Source organism: Nesoenas mayeri, assembly GCF_963082525.1.
Source record: "Nesoenas mayeri genome assembly, chromosome: 18".
NCBI lineage: Eukaryota > Metazoa > Chordata > Aves > Columbiformes > Columbidae > Nesoenas > Nesoenas mayeri.
The window spans coordinates 10,894,922-10,914,816 of NC_137566.1; the positions used below are offsets into that span (position 1 = coordinate 10,894,922).

The 19,895-nt window shown below is 46.2% G+C and overlaps 1 protein-coding gene across 8 annotated transcripts; it reads left to right on the top strand.

The window, feature by feature from the left end:
- Positions 1–662: 662 nt before the first annotated feature.
- On the top strand, positions 663–15,343 carry UBAC1 (UBA domain containing 1). 8 transcript variants are annotated; one of them, XM_080356080.1, is made up of 12 exons: positions 663–1,074; positions 4,621–4,741; positions 6,073–6,183; positions 6,637–6,710; positions 7,591–7,698; positions 8,288–8,405; positions 9,112–9,220; positions 10,465–10,696; positions 11,639–11,725; positions 12,310–12,448; positions 13,530–13,622; positions 14,630–15,343. In XM_080356080.1, the coding sequence occupies exons 1-12, from the start codon at positions 937–939 to the stop codon at positions 14,743–14,745; spliced, it is 1,446 nt and encodes a 481-aa protein (XP_080212206.1). In that variant the 5' UTR covers positions 663–936; the 3' UTR covers positions 14,746–15,343. The 8 variants fall into 8 exon arrangements, with proteins under 8 accessions (XP_080212206.1, XP_080212207.1, XP_080212209.1 ...); XM_080356081.1 differs by having other exon boundaries at positions 664–1,074; positions 8,303–8,405; XM_080356082.1 differs by lacking the exon at positions 663–1,074 and adding an exon at positions 3,887–3,996.
- Positions 15,344–19,895: the final 4,552 nt, after the last annotated feature.

Consider the following 19,895-nt stretch of genomic DNA (forward strand, 5'->3'; position numbering starts at 1 on the left):
TGCCCAGGGGGGTTGTGGAGTCTCCTTCTCTGCAGACATTCCAACCCGCCTGGACACCTTCCTGTGTAACCTCATCTGGGTGTTCCTGCTCCATGGGGGGATTGCACTGGATGAGCTTTGGGGTCCCTCCAACCCCTGACACTCTGCGGTTCTGTGTGTCACAGCCCCGCACACACGGTGTCACTGCCCATCACCTCGGGTGCCAGCGGCCGCTGCCCCGTGGCCGTGGGGCCGACCCCAGGAGCGGCTCTGGCCCGTTCCCCCGCCCGCCTGCCGCGCCCGGGCGCCGCCGGCAGCTCTCGGTCCCCCTCTGCCGGCGGCCGGGACGCCGCCGTGTCCACCGGCCCGTCCCCCTGCTCGGGGCTGGCGGGCGGCGCCTCGGCGGCCCGGACTACAACTCCCAGCGTGCACCGGGGCGGAACTACACCTCCCACCGTGCTCCGGGGCGGGGAGCGGGGCGAGTCCCACAATGCACTGCGGAAACACATTTTAATAAATTATTCTAATTTTTTAGGCCGCCCCGCCCCGCCCGCCGCGGAGCCGTTAACGGCCGTTGAAACGCCCCCGGGAACCCAGCGGTAACCGATCCCACCGCCGCCCGCGGCTGCTGCCGCCTTCACTTCCGGCGCAGCGGCAGAAAACTACAGCTCCCAGCATGCACGGCGGCGCCGCGCCCTTTCCGGTTCCGGCGGCCGCGGCAGCTGGCCTGTCCCCTCGGAGGGGCTGGCGGGCGGTGACGGGAGCGGCGGCGCCGGGACGGGGCGGCGGGGCCGGGCGGGGCGGCCGCGACCCTCCGAGCTCCCCCTCTCCCAGCGCGGCCCGGCCGGGCTCGCCGCTCCCCTCGGGCCTGGCGGGGTCACCTTCATGCGCGGGCGGTAGCGCGGGGCCCGGCGGTGCCCGGTGAAGCGGGGGCCGGAGGCGGCGGAGCCCGGGACGATGTTCGTGCAGGAGGAGAAGATCTTCGCGGGGAAGGTGCTGAGGCTCCATGTGTGCACCATGGAGGGCGCCGAGTGGCTGGAGGAGGTTCCCGAGGACACCACGGTGGAGAAGCTGAAGGAGCGGTGCCTGAAGCACGTAAGGAACCGGGTGTCCCCGTCCCGTCCCCGGTGCCCCCGGGGAGCCCTCGGGTGTGTGCGGTCGTGGGGAGGGCAAATCACGGCTGGAGGGAAGGGCAGGCAAGTCCCGGGGAAAGAAAACAGATTTTTCCAACGCCCTGTAAGATCTTTCAAAAGGAAAAGAATATATCTGAAGTAAACAAGTGTTTCTGTGCTCTGGTTCCGTATAGGAAGAAAATGCCTGTTTCGAGAGTTTTATGTGTTGGAAAAGGAGGATTTGCAGGGAAATCACTTTGCAACCTTTACTTATGGGATTTGGCGTGTGTTTTCCTGTAGCGTTAGAGACCATGAGCGACCACCAGCTCCTGCGTGCGCTCTGTGAACTGCTGACCTGCCTTCTGATGATTTCCCATCAAAAGTTCTATAATTATAGCCTAGTTTGTTTCTTGTTTGTATTTAAGGTCAAACAAGGGAAGTTGTAACTGTGGAGGAGAAAGTTCCTTTTTTTGACAAAGTCTTAGCGCAGCCTGGCCCTCGGTTGGCACAGTAGCTGGTGGGGTGTTCCGGGGGGATAATAAACTCTTCGAATGCTCTCTGGGTGCTCTGAGCAATAAGATCTTAATGGATATGTCCAAAGGGTGAGTTACTCATTGCTGTCTGGAAGAGAAAATGTGTGAAAACACACAGGCACAGTCTGTAGAGGTTGAGCTGGAAAACACAGGCTCTTTGTGCTCCTGCGCTCAGTTGCCGCTGGTGTGTTTGTGGGTGTTAAACGCTGAAACCAGTGGTTTCAAAACTATTGGACTGGATTTTGAAGATTTGCCATGACAGCGTTTTACTTTCAAGCAAAACGGTGATTGACAAGAACAGCCTGTAAGGTTGTGACCCATGACCAGGGCTGGCCTAAAGTCTGTCGTTCTGGAACCAGCACAGCGTGATCTGGCAGCTTAACTCAGAACCCACTGAATTTCCTGCTGAGAGACGCATAACTTTTGAGTGGTAAAAGCAGGAGCCTCCACTCCCACCTCTGCGAGTGCAGTTTACTAAATCACACGGTATAGTGGGTTTTGTCTTCCGAGCCTTGCAAAGATTCTTTTCCCCCCAACTCAGCTGCAATAGGAGAATATACCCGTGATATTAATTACTTAATTCTCATTTGAAGGGTATAAGAGGTTTTCTTTTTCAAAGGAGCGCCCTGTGAGGTAAGGGCAGCCCAGTGCCTGCTGCCTCGGACCTGCTGCCTGTTTGCTCTCAGCTGGAGCCCCTGGGAACAACAGGTCACAGCACATGCTTGTTCTTATCCCGTAGTCTTTGTAAGGGCTTTTTGATTTAGGGACGAGAAGGGCTGTGTTTGGATTGGCTTCTTTTGAGGTGGGTGTGATCCTTCTGGAGGGAAATGGGGGTGCTGTGCTAGGTGCAGGGCTCCCCATGCTGTTCTATTCCTGGAAGGAATCTGGTGCTCCCCTCTTGTCCCTTTTCAGTGCTGCTGCTGAAGCACAAAGGTGGTGCAAATGCTGCCGGAACAGCGGGGTAATAATTACATGTAGATGTACAGAACTGAAAGGCCTTTAATTATCAGGAAGCTTAATTGAATAGTAGCTTGCACTGCAGTATGAGTCGGGGTGGAATACAGTTGGTAACTTGGCGTGATGTTTGATTTCATTCTCTGCTGCCTTCTGCTAATGGTGTGGATTTGCATAACTGTTATGGGTAATGTGTAGTTTTATGGAGGGGAAAAAATAGAAATGGAAAAATTATGACTCCTGATCATGGGGGTGTTACAATGAGGCTTGATAGCACCTTGGGATGATTTATGCAGCCGTCTTGTGTGAGATGCTGATTATTGTGTTCCCTGAAGTATTTGAAGTCATTCTTTTGGGAGGCAGAGGAAGATGGTACTTGTGAGAGTCTTGAACTAGGAAAGCGTCCGATTTTCCCTCCATAACATTCAAATCCTTACTGATCTCTGAAGAGTCACTCTTTAGGTCTTCTTTTTTCCTGAATATTATGTTTTGGGTTTGTTTTTTGTTATTTGCTTGTGTTTTGGTGGGCTTTTCTTGTTACAGATAAGCAAAAAAAGCCACCTCCCAGTAGTTTAATCGCTTGACCTGCTAAGGGTAAAAAAACCCATAATAGATCCCATCCCAAATATACACCTCCCAGCTCCTGTGTTTGAGTTCTTCCTTTTGGGCTCTGACTCTCAGGATCTGTAGCAGTAATATTTTGAGCTTGTTCAGAGGAGCTATTCCAGTGGTGCACTCTTACCCATTTTGGGGAACTTATCAGATCGATTACAGGAGGTGCTCCCAGCTGCTTTGGGGCTTTAATGCGTTCCTTGGCGTTTGTTCAGCAGTTAATATGCTGAAGGATTAGTAAGAGGCTCCTGTTATACAAAGCAGGACTCAAATATTCTCACCTCAATGTGCACAGAAGTTCAGATGAGGAATGGAAGATCCCTGTTAAAAACAAGGGCGCTATGTTTGGAAAAAGAGCAGGTAGCTGAGTCTGCCAGCAGATGCAATCACAACAGAAAAGGTGATGATGGACTAAAAGGGATCCTGGTAACACAGATGATGAAGAACAGGACTAAATGCTACAGCCAAGTGAAGCGCTGGTTTCACTGGGCTTTGGAGATGGCTCTGTTACCTGGGGGCTGAATACTTTTCTGCTTGGTAGGAATGTGTATTGCATTAAAAGCCTTTTTCTGTGAGCAGAGCAGGTGAGGTCAGTATGAAGTGTCCTATTTTGTGGCAAGAACAGCCGCATCAAATTTATGGGTTTGGTAGGTTGTTATTTTTAATTTTGCCTTTTAGGAGTTGCAGCCACTATGCTCTTTTCCCACTCAAACCAATTAGAAGCCTCTAGATGCACTGATGTAATGTTCTTGAACTCTGTCGTTGGTTCTGGGAGCTGCTCTGGTGTGAAGATGAGTCAGTTCAAGGTCTCTGTATGTACATGCTCTTTCTTTTACCAGGATGTGTGAATTAATTGGTGTACAATTTAGAATTGTAATAAGGAATTGAGCACAATATTCATATTTGAAAAAATCATCTGTATGTTGATTATTTATGTTCGGGAAGAGAAGTTGTGAATGTAACTTGTGTTCAGCACTTTCAGCAGGATCCCAGCTTAGGGCTCCTGCAGCCAAACCTCTTGACTTCGGCATGAAACAAGGTGCGATTGGGCTGTAACATTGCATCTTTGAAACAAGCTGTTTAAAGAAGATTTTTAGAGCATCATAGTGAGTTGGAACTTAAATGTAGCTATTAATTTAGCAGCATCAAGGAAGAGAAGTTAGAATCCTTCCTTTTGATTATTCTTCCCAGCCAGGAGCTTGGATCTGCAGGTAGAACCTACCGCAGTCGGTGTCGTTACAGCACAATTCAACCCACAGTTTCTTTGATAAAATACATCCTGTGCCTGGTCTCTGCATATTGTGCTGTTACTTAAGAAGTCGGTAAATCATGACCCAGTTGATATGTGGAGAATCTTAAATGCAAAGTGCAGCGATTCGTGCCGTAGGATTATTTGTCTTCTGATCTTCAGTATTTATTATCTTCTGCAGTGCGTACCTGGGAGCTTGGAGGATCCAAAAACTGTGACACACCATAAGTTGATACATGCTACTTCTGAGAAGGTGCTGACAGACACAAAAACAGTGTTGGAGGAAAACATCCAGGACAGAGGTGAGATTGTATGGGTTTTTTAAATCCTGTCAGCCTGGAAACGTGAGATTGTATTTAACTATTTGATGAGTTCCAAACTGTAACCGTTTTAATATCTACACTCTGCTTTGACATAGGAAGCTAATAAGGTGGCAAAAAAGGAAGAGGAAAAAAGCCCTCAGGGCAGCATTTATGCTCCAGAATGATTAAAAAATAGTGAACATGGCTGAGTATTCGCAGACAGACAACCCAGTGCTTTTGGGGGGCTTCTTGAAGTCTCCAGCTCAGGCAGCAGGGTGGTTGCTGAGGTGCATCTGAGTGTCTGCAGTTCAGATCTCACTCTGTCCTCTGCAAATGTAGGTCAGAATCGACCACACTATCGTGTCACTGACTCCAGTAGAGTATGTGAGTTATGTATGTGCTCCTGGACTTCAAAGGTGTAGAGGATTAACATGAAACAAAAGAAGACCTAAAGATGATACTGGAGTCAGTTTTTACTAGACAGCTTAAGCTAATGGCCCATTCTGGAGCTCAGGGGCAGTGGTGCAGAAGGAGAAGCAGGCTGTCTGTAGCCTGAAATATAGTCTGAGCCAGAAACTCAGCAGGACTGGAATTCCTGGGCTTTTGCCTGAGCTCGTGCAGGCTGGAGATCGGCCGCTGTGACCACGAGCGGTTTGGTCTCTCTCCTAAGGCAGCATCACCTGTCACCTTTGGAACCGAACAGGAGCCGGGAGGTGCCACCCGAGGCAGAGACGAGAGGCAGTGTTTTGCTGATGGTTGGTGTATTATTTCTAGGCGAGGCGCCGGCTCCTGCAGAGTTTTGAATTGCAGTTTGCAGAGCTAAGCAGAATTAACCGTGTGGCCGGCGCAAGCTGTCGTGCAAAGCCTCTTCGCTCCGCAGCGAGCTCTGCCGTCCCTGTGCCTCGCTTGGCAGGGACACCAGATCGCAGCTGACAGCTGGTGGCCCCCGCTGGCTGCACGGGGCAGCCAGGAGTAAGCACGTGGGTCCTTTTGTGTTCTGATCAGCTGGACACAGGAGGGTTAACGGCTTTCACCAGCTGTTATGTGCTGAGCCAGACCAAGGAAACTTGTTGTGCAGAGCACGCTTCGTTTGCTTCTTACCTGCTTAATGCAATGGGCTAGAAACTGCACGTCAAGCCATACCTGGCTGGAGGGCTGCAGCTGCTGGCCTGTTTGGGGCCCTGAGTGGTGTGTCTGCATCTTTCCACTTGTAGATAGTACATGGTAGTAACTGAGGTGATAGAAACTTGTAAAGCATCATGTGATCTCCAGAAGAAGGTGCCTTGTAAGGGGAAACTTAGCTTTAAAAGCCCAAAACACGCTTGTGCCAGGTCGTGGGAGATATCCGAGACTTGTTTGCCCTGGACACTTGCCCTGCTGCACGACCAGAGCTGCATCCCTGCTGCACGACGTGCGTTGCTCTGCTGCCCTTCGCACCCCAGGTGAGCTGCAGCCTCGCACTGGAAGCTCATGTTGAAGCTTGGCGTTTGCCTTGCTGCAGCTGGAAGGCCCCAGCTTAGACCAAACCCTACCCGTGGCCTGTCCTTACTGCTTCCTTCTCAGGGAAGCACTGCAAATGCTGACACATTCTTATTATGGTGAGTCAATTGCTGTAATATTAGTGTACGAGACAACAGGAGCCTCTAATACATTTTATTTTACGGTGTATGAGAAGAAACTAGCGACAAAGTGTAATAATGAACCATGTTTTAAATTCACTGTGCACTAAGGAGCTGCAGATACTGAAGGGGAGGTTTTAAAGTGTGAGAAAGCTCTGATGTTGTAGTGGTATTAGTACAAAATTCATCTCCAGGAAAAATTGCATTTGTGAGGTATCTTAGAAGAATTGTTTTCATGTCATTTTCTAACGTATTTCGGTATCGTTCTCTTTCTAGATGTCTTGCTTTTAATAAAGAAGCGTGCGCCACCTCCCCTCCCCAAAATGTCAGATGTGTCAGCAGAGGAGAAGGTGAGTTTTAAAGACCTCTTGACTTGGGCATTTTGATTAACTGCTTTATTAATAAGCTGCAGAAGGATTACTATGGTCTACTCCTTTTGTCTGTAGAGGCAAATGCAGGCAGGTGAATTCTAGGGAAGTTATTTTGTGTTCCTTCCAAACTTGGAGAAAGCTGATATTACATTTTTTATTTTGATCGTGAGAACATTTGCCTTAGAATAAGACGTGCAGATACACTCTCTGGAAGTGGTATAGATTTGACTTTTCAACAAGTGTCTGATAACTGCGCAAGCGTAGTTCAGCAAGTGCTTTTGTCTCTGAAAACCTAATAGGAATATGTAGATTTGCTGGTATACTGTCTTCTGTCTCTGTGTGTGGATTGTCCCCTTTAAGCAGATTTATAGAGCTAAAGTGTTGTCACACTGCTGTTCTTTTTTTTTTAATGTATTTTATTGGAATATAGTTATTCCTGAGGGTCAATGATGCCCAGGGTGATGCTTATGCACAAGCGCTACTGCAGTTGATGTTATGGCATAAACACTTCGAGCAATAATTGTGCTCAACATTCTGAATTCCGAGGTGTCTCTGTGTTGTCTCAACATATGTGATACATCACTTTCCCTCTTTCTACTGGAATTTTCCTGCATATTTAGAGAACAGAAATAGGTATAAGGACTGAAAGTGGGGCAACCCGACAGGTCCAGATTTGCTCCATAATTGCAAAATGATCCTTGCGTTATTAATCCCCTGTGCTGCCAGGCTGCTGTTTCTCAGTTGCAAGTTCCAGAGCGCTGCTTGGTGCCTTGGTGAAGAGTCTGAAACTGCTCTGAGCTGTGTTCTCTATTCTGTGGATAATGGGTTATGAAACCTGACCATGTTTCCTGTCCTTCAGAGGAAACAAGAGCAGAAAGCTCCCGATAAGGACGCCATTCTCAAAGCAACTGCAAATCTGCCCTCTCGCAATGTAGATCGCACCGTGGCCCATCACAACATGAGGGATGTAAGTATTAGACTTGGCTTTAACTTGCACGCTAACAGCTGAATAGGCTTTTATCTTGTATAATCTTTTCTCTTACATATGAATACGACAGTCTTTATAAGAGAAATTCAAATGTATATAATGAATATTAAAATAGCTTAAGATGCAGACACAGGTAATACTATTTAGTGATAATAAAAGACTCTAAGTTACGATATTAAATGTATTGTTTGTCCACAGGAAAGCCTCATTAAACGTATTCAAGATATGGCAAATGTGAAATTAGGAGGGTTTATTTCTTCAGTCTTAAATAGTTCAGATGTTTGCAGGGTTTTTTTCCTGTGGTTTTGAAAAGAGAAATTAGTCAAATTCTGACTTCAGTAATTGAATGCTGCTAGTCTGTAATGTTTCTAATTGTGTCTTCAACAGTGCTACGTACGTGCAGCACTTCACAGGAAAGGACCAGTACTTCTTGAGAGACTAAACAAGGAAAATAAAGCCCTAATAAAGCAACTTACTGTACAGGGGCCAGACTACTGCTGAGATACTAACAATAGATCTGTTAAGAGTTAATGACGGCTGGTAACTTCCCGTCTAAATGTTTTGACAGTTTCCTTTCTTGCAGTTCCAGACAGAGCTCCGGAAGATCTTGGTGTCTCTGATAGAAGTCGCACAGAAATTGCTGGCGCTGAACCCAGATGCAGTTGAACTATTTAAGAAGGCAAATGGTATGAAGATATCTTTGTAGTTACTAGTTCAGTTCTGGGAACTTGTTTGCTTCCGTAGCAGAGGATTGGGCTCGCAGTGTGAAGGCCAGACCTTGGTGTAACAGCAAAGCTGCTACAAACTTCATGGCAAAGATTCCACCTTGTTGTATAAAACTTGTTAATGTATAAGCTGCCTTTGGGATGGACGAGAAGTTCCGTTTTAAAAAGCAGAATCAGTAGTAGTGAAAAGATTTGAAAGCTTGACGACTTGAGCTTTAGAGATAGTAGAGAGTGGGTGAAAATGCACAAGGAGATAGTAAAATGAGGAGAAAGTGTAGCTGTTAATTCATTTTATGGGAAGGGCTTGCCCTTGAGATCTGCTATGACCAGATCCAACTTACTTTCACTGAATATCTATTTATCATTTATCTAGAATCTGCTGTGTATTTACTGATGTGGAAATGCCACGGTCGCGTGAGAGTTGTCTGTCTTTTATTTGACATCTTGAACACATCCGGGCAAAGTCTTTGTCCTGGAAGAATCTATCTGAGCCGAACCAAGCTGAACGCAGCAAATTAAATGATGAGATGGCAAATTCAGGGCAGGAACAAAAGAAGGGATGGAAGAGAAGAATAGGGTTTCAACTTAACATGTGCCATTCCATTGAGAAAGGATTTGATTTTAGGTTGAAGTCAATCTGAACGTTGTTTTGTTTGTGTATGTGTAGCCATGCTGGATGAGGATGAGGAAGACAGAGTGGATGAGATAGCTCTGCGACAGCTCACAGAAATGGGGTTTCCAGAAAGCAGAGCTGTCAAAGCCCTTCGATTAAATCAGTAAGTGTACTCAGCATGCTGCCTGGAAATTACTTGGTGTGATTAAAAAAATAATTTGCATTTTTTTTTCTGAAGTCTCCTTATGTGGGTCACCTAAAACTGGGTTGGAAAAGGCATCTCCTCCAAGAGCAGCACAGCCTCGGGCGCTATGCGGGTGCGGATGGCACGGAGAAGGGGAACCGCACTGGACTTGCTCTGGTCTGCGGTTCGCAAGGCTGGCGCTGTTTCCAAGCATTAAACTCGCATCTTCTTCCGCTTTAGAATTCAGATTTTACAGAGGAAAAAAAAGCAAACCTAGCCCATCCACATTGGGCTTTCAGCTTTAGAAAAATGCTTTGTGCTGATGCTTTAAAAACATTCCAAGAATATTGTGGAGTCTAGATAACAAGAACTATGTTACCTCCTGTTTTCTTACTGTTGCTATGCCTTAAGAATCAGCTGTACCCCTGAGGGGGGTTCGTTAAACCATTCTCAATTTTCTAGTGATGGAGAATCCACAACATATTCCAGCTGCGCTTTTCCGGTGTCTGTCCCTTGTTGCTCAGAAAGATTTTCTCCCCTGATATCTTTCATGTTGTAACTGAAAAGCCAAATAGGCAAAGGCTGTCTGTGAACATGGAATAATTCCTGTGTGTCAAATGTCTCCTTTGAGGGATCCCAGATATCTTCTGAAGTCAGGAGTAGAGGAAGAACAGACCAGTACATGTCCAAGTGCAGCTGCCTGTGTTCAGTTTTGCTCTTGCTCCAGGCACATTGTGCACATACAATGTTTTTCACCCTCTTTCCTTCTTGTGTTGCTAATGGCATTTCTTGGTCACTGGGTGGACGTCTGAGAGGGATCTCCTTAAGCAGCAACAGAGCAGATTGCATCTGGTTCCGTGTAAATTTGGAACATGCTTTGTTTGCAGGTTTGTTGACAGTTGCAAATAGCCGGTGTTTGGTGTGAGGTAAAGCAGATGATGTGGAGAATAAGGTGACTCCCTCAGAAGTGCCTTTAGAAATCTGGGTTGCAGCTGTCCAAGTTGGACTTCGTTCCTCTGGCTTTGTGGCCTTGGAGGTGATTGCAGTGCCCTGAATGCACAGAGAATTCAGGTGCTCTGAGATTTATTTATTATTTATGACCTTTCAGGTACTAATTAACCTGCAAGTCAGTATCCATGGGAATAAATGCAAAGGCAAATATATGTTGAACAGTGCTGTACATCCGGAGTGTTTCTCATGCCTGTGTTTTGATTTGTTCCCAGTATGTCGGTGACACAGGCCATGGAGTGGCTGATAGAACACGCAGATGACCCCGCCGTGGATGCTCCGCTGCCAGGCCAGGCTCCCTCAGAAGCCACAGCCGAAGCTGGTGCAGCCTCCGCTGAAGCGACTGCGGGTCCCAGTTCAGAAGGGGATGAGGAGGAGGCCAAGGATGAGCTGACAGAAATATTCAAGAAGATCCGGAGGAAAAGAGAGTTTCGTCCAGACCCACGAGTATGTGCTGCTTATCTCGCGGTCTAACTGTTGGGATTGGAAGGGACTGTGTGGGCATGGTAGAATCCATTAGTTAATAAATGAAATGGGACACCTGGGTAGATACGTATTATGCTGGCTTGACAGGATTTTAGTGGAAGTCTTTGGGGACTGTTTAAATTCGGGTTGCTGAAAAGGATATTACCTAATTAATGCACCACTGTTTCAGATAACAGTATCTAAATTACTGACACACTTATTTCTGCACCTGAGAATTAACTGATGGAACTGGAATGAGCTGGCAGGCTCCTGGCACTGCTGGCTGGGAAGGAAGGCTTGCAGGACAGGAGTAGGTCCTTTTGCTGTAGAAAAGGACAGAAGAGCTCTACTATATTTAGTGGGCAAAGAGAAGCATCACCAGCAGATTTTAATTCTTGCAGAAAATGCAGAAGTTAGCTTTTTTTGGGAATACAGTATTAGCTGAAATGAAAATATGTGTTGTTATCACCCTGGAAACTCACCAGGAGGTGCTCTTTAGAATCCAACACTTTGCTTTTACAACTAAGTGTTCCTTGAGTGAATAGAACTATAAATGAACGTGTAGTTTGATCTGTTGATGAGATGTGAACAAAAACTTTGATGTGAGAGAAGTTCTGAAATGAGGTGTTTCTGTCCTGTTCTTGTGCTTTCTGCCCCAGGTGTGCTTGCTCATTGTCTTGCTTTCAGCTTTCAGGGCTGAGGACAGAAACTACCTTTGCTCCTTAGTCTTATTCTTCCATAATAATGCACTTTTGCTATAGGCTATTGGAAAAGTTTGTAGGTGACATCCCTTAGTGGTCTACAAATGGGAACAACGAGGGTTTTTACCCCACAAAAAGCTCCTATGCAGAAGGTGGAAGGATGTGATTGTTCTCATTTCTGTTTTAAATGTTACATTTATTAAGTGGTACAAATCTGATACAGGCTGTCATTGCCCTGATGGAGATGGGGTTTGATGAAAAAGAAGTGGTGGATGCACTCAGAGTAAACAACAACCAGCAAAATGCGGCCGTGAGTACAATGTCATTTCTGTTCTTTATTGCCATAATAGTCTGTTCAACTGATTCTTTTCGTCATTGAATTGATGTTTTGATCTGTCATAAAGCTCAACTGCTACTGGAGATGAAATGAGCTCTATATATTTTGTGCCTCTTTCAAATTAGATACACAACTAGAATACAAAGGTTTTTAGACTTTAGAGGAGCTCAGCAGGCGTGAGGTTGAGGCTGATATGGTTGGGACAGCATAGGTGGATTTTTAAAAAGCTTTTGAGAAACACCCTCACCAGAGTCTGCAAAAGAGATGATGCTGTCATGAGAAAGGAAAAGGTATAACCAGTTAAAGAACGGGAGGATCAAGCAAGAGATCCAAGCTACGTAGTGTGACAATTTTCAAAGACCTGTTAGTCCCCCGCTAGTGGATATGTTATGGAAAATGACATGAGCACAGCTGACAGCCAAGGAATCTCTTCTTCTTAATCATCCAGTGCTGGCTGGGAAAATAATTTTAACATGCCACATTGTCAAAACTTTTGAGACGCTTTCATCCTAATGGGAGCAATCGTGAAATGTGTTGTGCCTGGTGATTTCTTGCAGTGTGAATGGCTGCTGGGAGACAGAAAACCTTCTCCAGAGGACCTGGATAAAGGCATCGACACCAACAGCCCTCTCTTCCAAGCCATCTTAGAAAACCCAGTGGTACAGTTAGGGCTGACCAACCCAAAAACTCTACTAGGTAAGTCCTGCTTGGGTACCTGATCTGTGTGTGTGTAGGTATCTATATATATAGATATATACACAGTCTCTGTTGCCAGCAAATAGGAGCAGAAGCTGGATGATGACAGCACTTTCGGGGTGGGTACAACTCTGTACCCTTTTCCTCACTTTCAGCAGCTGGTTTGTTTGTTCGCTTCATACCACAACTCAGCTAAACCCAGAACAGAACTTGGGGCTAACCCAGAATGATATTAATTCCCCAGGCTACTGGATTACACTTGCTGAACTCAGAACTTTAATAACTGCTGGCTGCAACGCTGTTGTGGATTTAGGGGATCTTTTGTGTGTTCCCTGTGGCCACAGGGGGAAAGATCAGGAATGTCTGTCTAGAACTCTGATTATTTCACAGAAAAAACAAGGGTGTGTGGCTCACTGTGCGCTGAGGCCTGGTCGTTGAGGTGGCAGATAACTTGTGGAAGAGCCTGAGCTAAAGTCTTGCCTACCAGAGTTGAGATAACTGAGAATACACTTCCCCTTGCTTGGATTTTGGCTCTGGGTAAGGTCTGTGTGCTCGTGGTCAGGAGGGCTGCGAGCACAGCGATTCCCCAGCTCATGGGCCTGGCAGGGAAACATAAATCTCTGATGAATTGGTCTCTCTGACACTGGAGGACGATACAAAAACATGACATTGGCTCTGTGACGTGTCTCAAAGGTTTTGCACTTAGCCTTTGGCTACGAAATCTACTTGAAGCAATGCTTTTAAATAAAGGGTGTATGTGCAACGCTTTCGAGAGAGCTTTTAAAAATACTGCTTTAAATGTAATTAGGAGAGTTTGCAAGCCTTTAAATAATTCAAGAGCAGAACTTTCCCTCTCTGATTTCTGAACAAATGGTCTCTTCATTTCCGAGGGTTCCACACTGCAGCTCAAAATATAAATAGAAAATGAAATGCTGCTATATGCACTTGGAAAGCTTGGATGAACATCAGAGAATATATTCCTAATGATACATCTGCAAATTGCTGATGTCACAGATTTTAATAGTGAATGTTTTCATTTAATTGGATACTTACAGAATGTTGATAAATCTTTACTTTTAAGCTTCTGATTCTGTAGAAGAACAAAGTGGTGGAAGGCGAGATCTGTACTTTATTCTGGGCTTTTCCATAGGAATGCTGCATGACCTTGAGCAAGGTATTAACGCTGAGCCTTTCGGAGATGCTGGGTACTTACAGCTCCCACTAATGTCAGTACACTAACGCTCCTGGGAAAACGCAAACGCTGTGGTTGGTGTTGCTCTCACAGCACTGACATTTTGGTGACTTCTGCATAGGTCAGATGTGCCGCTGCTTATTTTGTCCTGCTCCAAGTGTCCAGTAGTCCAGCTCAGTGTCTGTCATAAGGCTTATAAATTATTGCCGGGGCTGTTCTTCTGCCAGATTTGCAGCTTAGCTCTTGCAGTAACTGTCTCATTATGAAGACAACTGCATATAGAAAGAACAAAATGCTAGAGCTCTGAGATTGGGTGAATTAAGGGGCTACACTTCTGCTGGCTCTGCTGCTTGTTTCCATGTCGCCTTTGGCATATCCGCTTCTTGTTCTGCTGCCTTAGTTTTCTCTTCCAAGATGTTGAGGGAGTAGCTGTGGGACAAGCAAAGTGCAGCAAAGGCCGGTGGTGCTTTGTGAGCTGACTTGGTGAAGCACCAGTGAGAGGATGATGCTGGTGCCAGAACTGGCCGTTAAGGAATCTGGGCTGGGATGTGGAAAATCTTGGATCAGAAGAGCCTTCCTGCAGGAGACGACCCAGTTCTAAGCTGGGCTTGCATACGTGGGTGAACTGCCGAGCATGTTCCTGCTGCTGCGTGCAGACATCTGCCGAGGCTTTAGCTCCTCAAACCCACGTCCTTGGACTTCTGTAAGATGGACTGTAATCCAGGCTGAGTATTTAATCACCGTCCATCTGCAGTGAATTAAATGCTGAGGAATGGAGAAAGCGCAACAGCCTGTCCCATTGCGCTCTGTGGAGACTGAGCGGTGCAACGGGTCAATGTTTGTTGCGTGTTCCTGCTGGTTTGGGGCGATTCTTGCCCACAGCCTTTGAGCTGCAGCTGTTTCTAACTGTCCTGTAGCTGAACACTCCAAACATGAAAGCATTTGCTGACTGAAGGACTAATTGTGTTGCAATTTCCATCTCTTGGCAGCCTTTGAGGACATGCTTGAAAACCCCTTGAACAGCACTCAGTGGATGAACGATCCCGAAACGGGGCCCGTCATGCTACAGATCTCGCGAATCTTCCAGACGCTGAACCGCACGTAGAGGGGAGCGCCGGTCACGGTGCCGCTTCCGACTGTCCCCCTGCCGCCCCCTCCTCACCGGGAGGGCACACGGGCCGTTTGGGGAGGGGGCAGGTCCTGCCCGAGGGGGCCACTGGCACCAGAGCTTATGTAGTTACGGCCAACTGAAGTTCATTGCCTTGTGGATTTAGTGTTAGTGGAAGAGGTTTGAAGACTCGTTTATGTTTTCAGGTGTTAGGTTTAAAATAAAGTATATTAAAAAAAAGTAGGAAAAGGTTTTGTGAAAACAAGAATCTGATTGTTGGGAAGAAATATGACAATGCGTGTTCAAAAAGCCTGTGACGGTGGTTTTCTAGCCAGATTTGCTAGTGTCTGGCTGGTGTTTACAAAAGGTCGCTGACCACTAGCATAGGATATTAATCATCTCCATACAGTATTAATTTATGACTATATCAAATTATAATTTTTTAAAAAATGAATTCTTAGGAAGTGGTTTTTTTAAAGTCCAAATATTGGGAGAGCAAACACATTTCTATCTAAACTTGTTTATCTTGCGTTATAATTTAAAGAGAATAATTCAGAGATGGAAGTCTTTTAATAAATAGCATCACTTTTTCCTATTTCTTCTCCGCGTTAGCGTCGTTGCCGTCCCGCAGCGGCTGTGCTTGCGGGAGATGCTCTGTCGCTGCGTTAAAGATGCGGCATCTCTGTCTCGACAGGACTTGCTACAGCAGGACTTGGATTGTCAAGTAGGCTGCAGTTCATACTCTGCCATATCCTCGCACAAGGAGGGATATATTCACATAGTGGTTTTTTTTCCGTTTTCATATGCACGGTTTTGGAAAGGGAGACTCGTGGAGTTTGACTTTGTTTCAAACTGTTTACAAAAAAGCAACTCCTTTGCATGGATTTTTCATTGGTGGTCTGTAAAGAAGCAGAACCGCTTCGGTTTTTATCTTGTTTGACATATTTAAAAGCACGCTTGAAATGATTATCTTATTTGAGGTAGAAGTGGGGTTTTTAATGCTTATTTTTACCTTGGAAATACCCAGGGTGTCAGGCTGCGTCTTTCCTATTTTGTCAGAAGGCTGACTTGAGATTTCAGACAGGAGTTGGGAGCTTTTAGGAACAGAACTCGCTCTGAATATCCAGCTGGTTTTTATGGCTCTGCAGATGTTACTTTTTAAAGTTGGAATGAAAATGATTTTGATTTTCAAATGAATGAAATAGGATTGACATCTGTCATGATCCCTGCCATGGCTGGTGTGTTCTGGAAGGGCGGGTTAGGCAAGACCTGTCTCTCCAAAATGCAGAGTAACCAGCTGGAGACCCTGTCCCTACATAGCACGAAGGTTTCTGTCACGTGCAGACCCCGAGTAGCTCCGTGAGTCACCTCTACGTGTGGGATTTTTGTGTGTGCGGTTGGATTTTTAAACAAAAATGCAACAAGATGCAACCCGAAACCCTACGACAAGTTTTGGCCTGAACTTGGCATCCGACCTGGGCTGTTGTGCAGTCAAGGCACTGAAGTTGCCAATTTCACATAATTAATATGAAGGGCGGGGAAATCAAATCAACATGAGATTTTATCTTGACTTACTATCCCAGGATTTGGGGTTTTTGTTACCTGTAATTTTACATTAAGCTTCACACTTCATGACTGCTGAAATATTTACTTCCATGTTTAGAAATGCCGAGCTTCAGAGAGATGCTGCCTCTGTGAGTGTAACAGGCAGGAACCTGATCCTGCAGCCCAGTGAGTTCAGCACGACCGCTCGTGAGCAGCTGTGACTGAATGTCGTGGTGCTCTGAAAGGTTTTGGTTATTTTGTCCTTATTTTTTCTTACTCCCTGAAGCTTTTTGCCACTAATACTACCAGAAGATGCTACTACTTGAAGCTCTTAATGTTAGAGCCACATGTCCCTCTCTAGCCAACCAGGATTCCTGTGAATGTTCCTTTTAATGAGAGTTTTTTAGAAGACAAAGCCGGGAAAAACTCGCCTCTAGTTTGGTGGGGGTTTTTTTTGGCTTCTGAATTAATCAGGATCCGTTCAGACTTATCAAATAGATTCTTTGGTTGCAGTCTTGGTCTTAGAAGAACGTGGTGGCTCGTTGAAATGCTTCTGTTGAGTTCAGTAATGCTTTTGTGAGGAAGAACTACTCGTACAAGTGTGGATTTTCAGGTTCCAGTCCTGCGCTGCTGAGGTTATAACTAGCAAAGACGTGTCATATTTAGGTGTCTTATAACATGGGCAAGGGAATATTTGGCAACCTGGGAAATCAAGAAGTAAATGGGGCTCTGGGTGGCTCATAGAGCGCAGTGACTGTTTCTTGCAGTTCCAGCTCTTTGCCCCATCGGTTGATACAATCTTCTGCCTTTTGATATTACATGACTCTTGAAAGCTGACTAGTTATTTATTTAAATGTATGTAACTTATAATTTTGTCACCAAAACACTGATATTTTAAACAGAAATGTACTATGTGGATGTTTGTTCTCAGGGCTTCATATTTATGCTCTCCAGATAGGGGGACGCAGCTAAAGGGTTTGTATTTGGAAAACAGAAATGCCAGTGGCTGCTTTACACCTTGGACCTTGATTGTCCTGACCCGGGAGCCTGAGCTCACGGACCCATCCTGAGAAACCCCTGGTGTCTGGTCCCCCTGCTGCCCCATCTCTCCTTGTGAGCGGTGCTGAGTCTTCCTTCAAGGCCGCTTTGTCCCTCCGGACACGGTCCCAGCAGATTACCCAGCTGCTGCGGAGTTTGCTGAGCTTTACATCGTTTCAGGGACGATTCCATCCTCCGTGCAGCTGGAAAATTAACATGCGCGGTTCCCAAAGCAGCAGCAGCGCGCTCCTGCTCTGGGGATGGTGCGAGATTTGCTCTGCAAGAGCCCCAAAACTCCAGCTCGTTCCTGCTGTTGGCTGCTTGCAGCCGCTGTCATGGACCTGCCCCAGAAACTTGGCTTCTGGAGATTTGGCTTCATATCCAGGAAACATTCAAATGGTTATTTAAATCCTTTTTAGTTGCGACTATTACAATTTATTTTTTTTTTTTAGGTATTGTGCTTCATGAGCTGAGGATGTTTTAATGTATTTTGGGAGTTGTTTAAATAAGCATTGCAGCAAATGAATGTATCAGAACGCTGTCAGCAGATGTTCCCTGTGGAAGAGACGGAGGTTACCGGTGGTCTCTGCTTCAGTGGCGATTTTACGAAAGCAGCGTACCCAGGATAGCGAGTGTTTTGAAAAGTAAATACCCCATATTTCTACTTTTAATAAATAGCATTTTTATCAACTAGCAGCATAGCAGCACTTGCAGCTGGGTGTTTCCATCCCATCGTAGGTCCTTGTGCTTTGAGACATCAGCAAAACACTGGCTGTGTCCTCCTCCCTGGGCTCGTCGTTCTCCCGTGGGATTTGTGGTGCTGTGGGACGGGGGTGACAGGGGTCGTGGTGCTGTGGGACGGGGGTGACCGTCCCACCTGCCCGCAGGGGACACAGCAAGCGAGCGGGTGTCTGTATCTGTCTGTGAACGTGCTCTCATAGTGGTTGTTCTCACCCGCATCTGACACGTAGGTTTAACAAAAGGGGTTTTTAAGGACACCTCGCCCTAGATTTGAAGATCTTCAACACAGACCCTGTTTGCGGCATGTGAACTTCAATAAATGTAAATGCATCTAATTCTTACTGAATTTGGGTATAGTTTTGTATTATGCTCCGGGGAGAGGGAAGAATTTGGGTCGTATTTCAACTAAGCCCCACAAAACAAAGTGTCTTTGTTGCAGCAGGTAACAGAGGCTTGTAGAGATTTTTAATTTGCATATTTTTTTATCATCGTTTAATGAACTGTACAAGAATGCGATTTGCTATCCAGCACTTAGCACGGGGCAGCACTGGTAAAATGACATTGCAAGGTACTGAGCGAACACTTCTCATTTCACCTGTGTGTTAAATAATTAGGTCCGGCGTATGATGATTTTGATATGACACTGGCGTGTGGCATGCACAGCTGTTCTCAGATGTAACATTAATTTCATGAAGCTTAACTAGGGTGGACGTCACGGAGCCTGTGGAATTCAGGGTTCATTCTGGACACGTGTGGGTCCCTGACCTCTCCCTCAGTGGGAAAACCCGCAGGTTTTGTCCCAGAGGCAAAAACAAGCAATCAAAACCCAAACAGGAAATGCTACTAATTTGTTACCCTTTTAAGCGGTTGCTGTTGTGTCCTGAAGGGTATTCTTGAGGTTTTAGGCAAAGCCAGGCTGTTCAGACTGAAATCATTATGTGCCTGTAGCGTGTGGAGTAGTCAGACCCAGGAATGAGACCAGAATGAACGCTGAGCTCCAAACCTGCTCGCACACACAAGACACTGATGTTACGTGTGTTGTAAATTTATAATATATCTCAAAAATAAAGTTTTTTGATTTATTACAAGGTGTTCTGCAACCTCATTTTCAGGACCGGCGGAGGTTTATGCATCCAGGTGTTCTCTAAACTGTGCTCTGGCCAAGAGAGCTCGGACCAGGTGATCCTGGAGGTCCCTTCTCAGCTCCTATCTATGGTTCATATGATTCTATGAATGCTCCTTGTATCTGCAGACTGCTAGAATTGTTCCTCTGAAAAGAAGATATTTCGATAGTTGGCCAAGAAACCTATAATGAAAGAGAATCCTGTTCTAAGAGTTGGTTTTGCCACCTGGAAGTCCCTATTTTCCAGGACAAGTCGTGTGGGTAATTCTCATTGCCTCATCGCAAGAGCCGCACGAGGCGAGATTGGGTGACCCCCTGTGATGAGCTGATGTTGTTGGAGGGGGATTTATCTCGATGGTTGTTGAGTGGTAAATTGGAAGCCTTTTATTCCACAGCAGGGGAAGCCTGGTGAAGGGAACCAGCTGGAGCAAACCGCAGCCGGAGCTGTGGTGGGACGAGCAGCTCACGTGGTGAAACCGGAGTGCCGGCGCAGGTGATGCCGTTGCCAGCGCTTTGGGAAGGAGCCGGGAAGCGCCAAGTCCTGCCCACGTGTGCGCGGCAGCTGCTGCAGCGTGTAAAGGCGTGAGGCGGTTTCTCTAACGAGGAGGTGGGGTTATTAGCATTTTCACACAGTGTTCAGGGCACGGAGGAGCACCTGCCAGCAGCCTGTTTGTTCAAGTGTTACAGAGTCATTTTCATT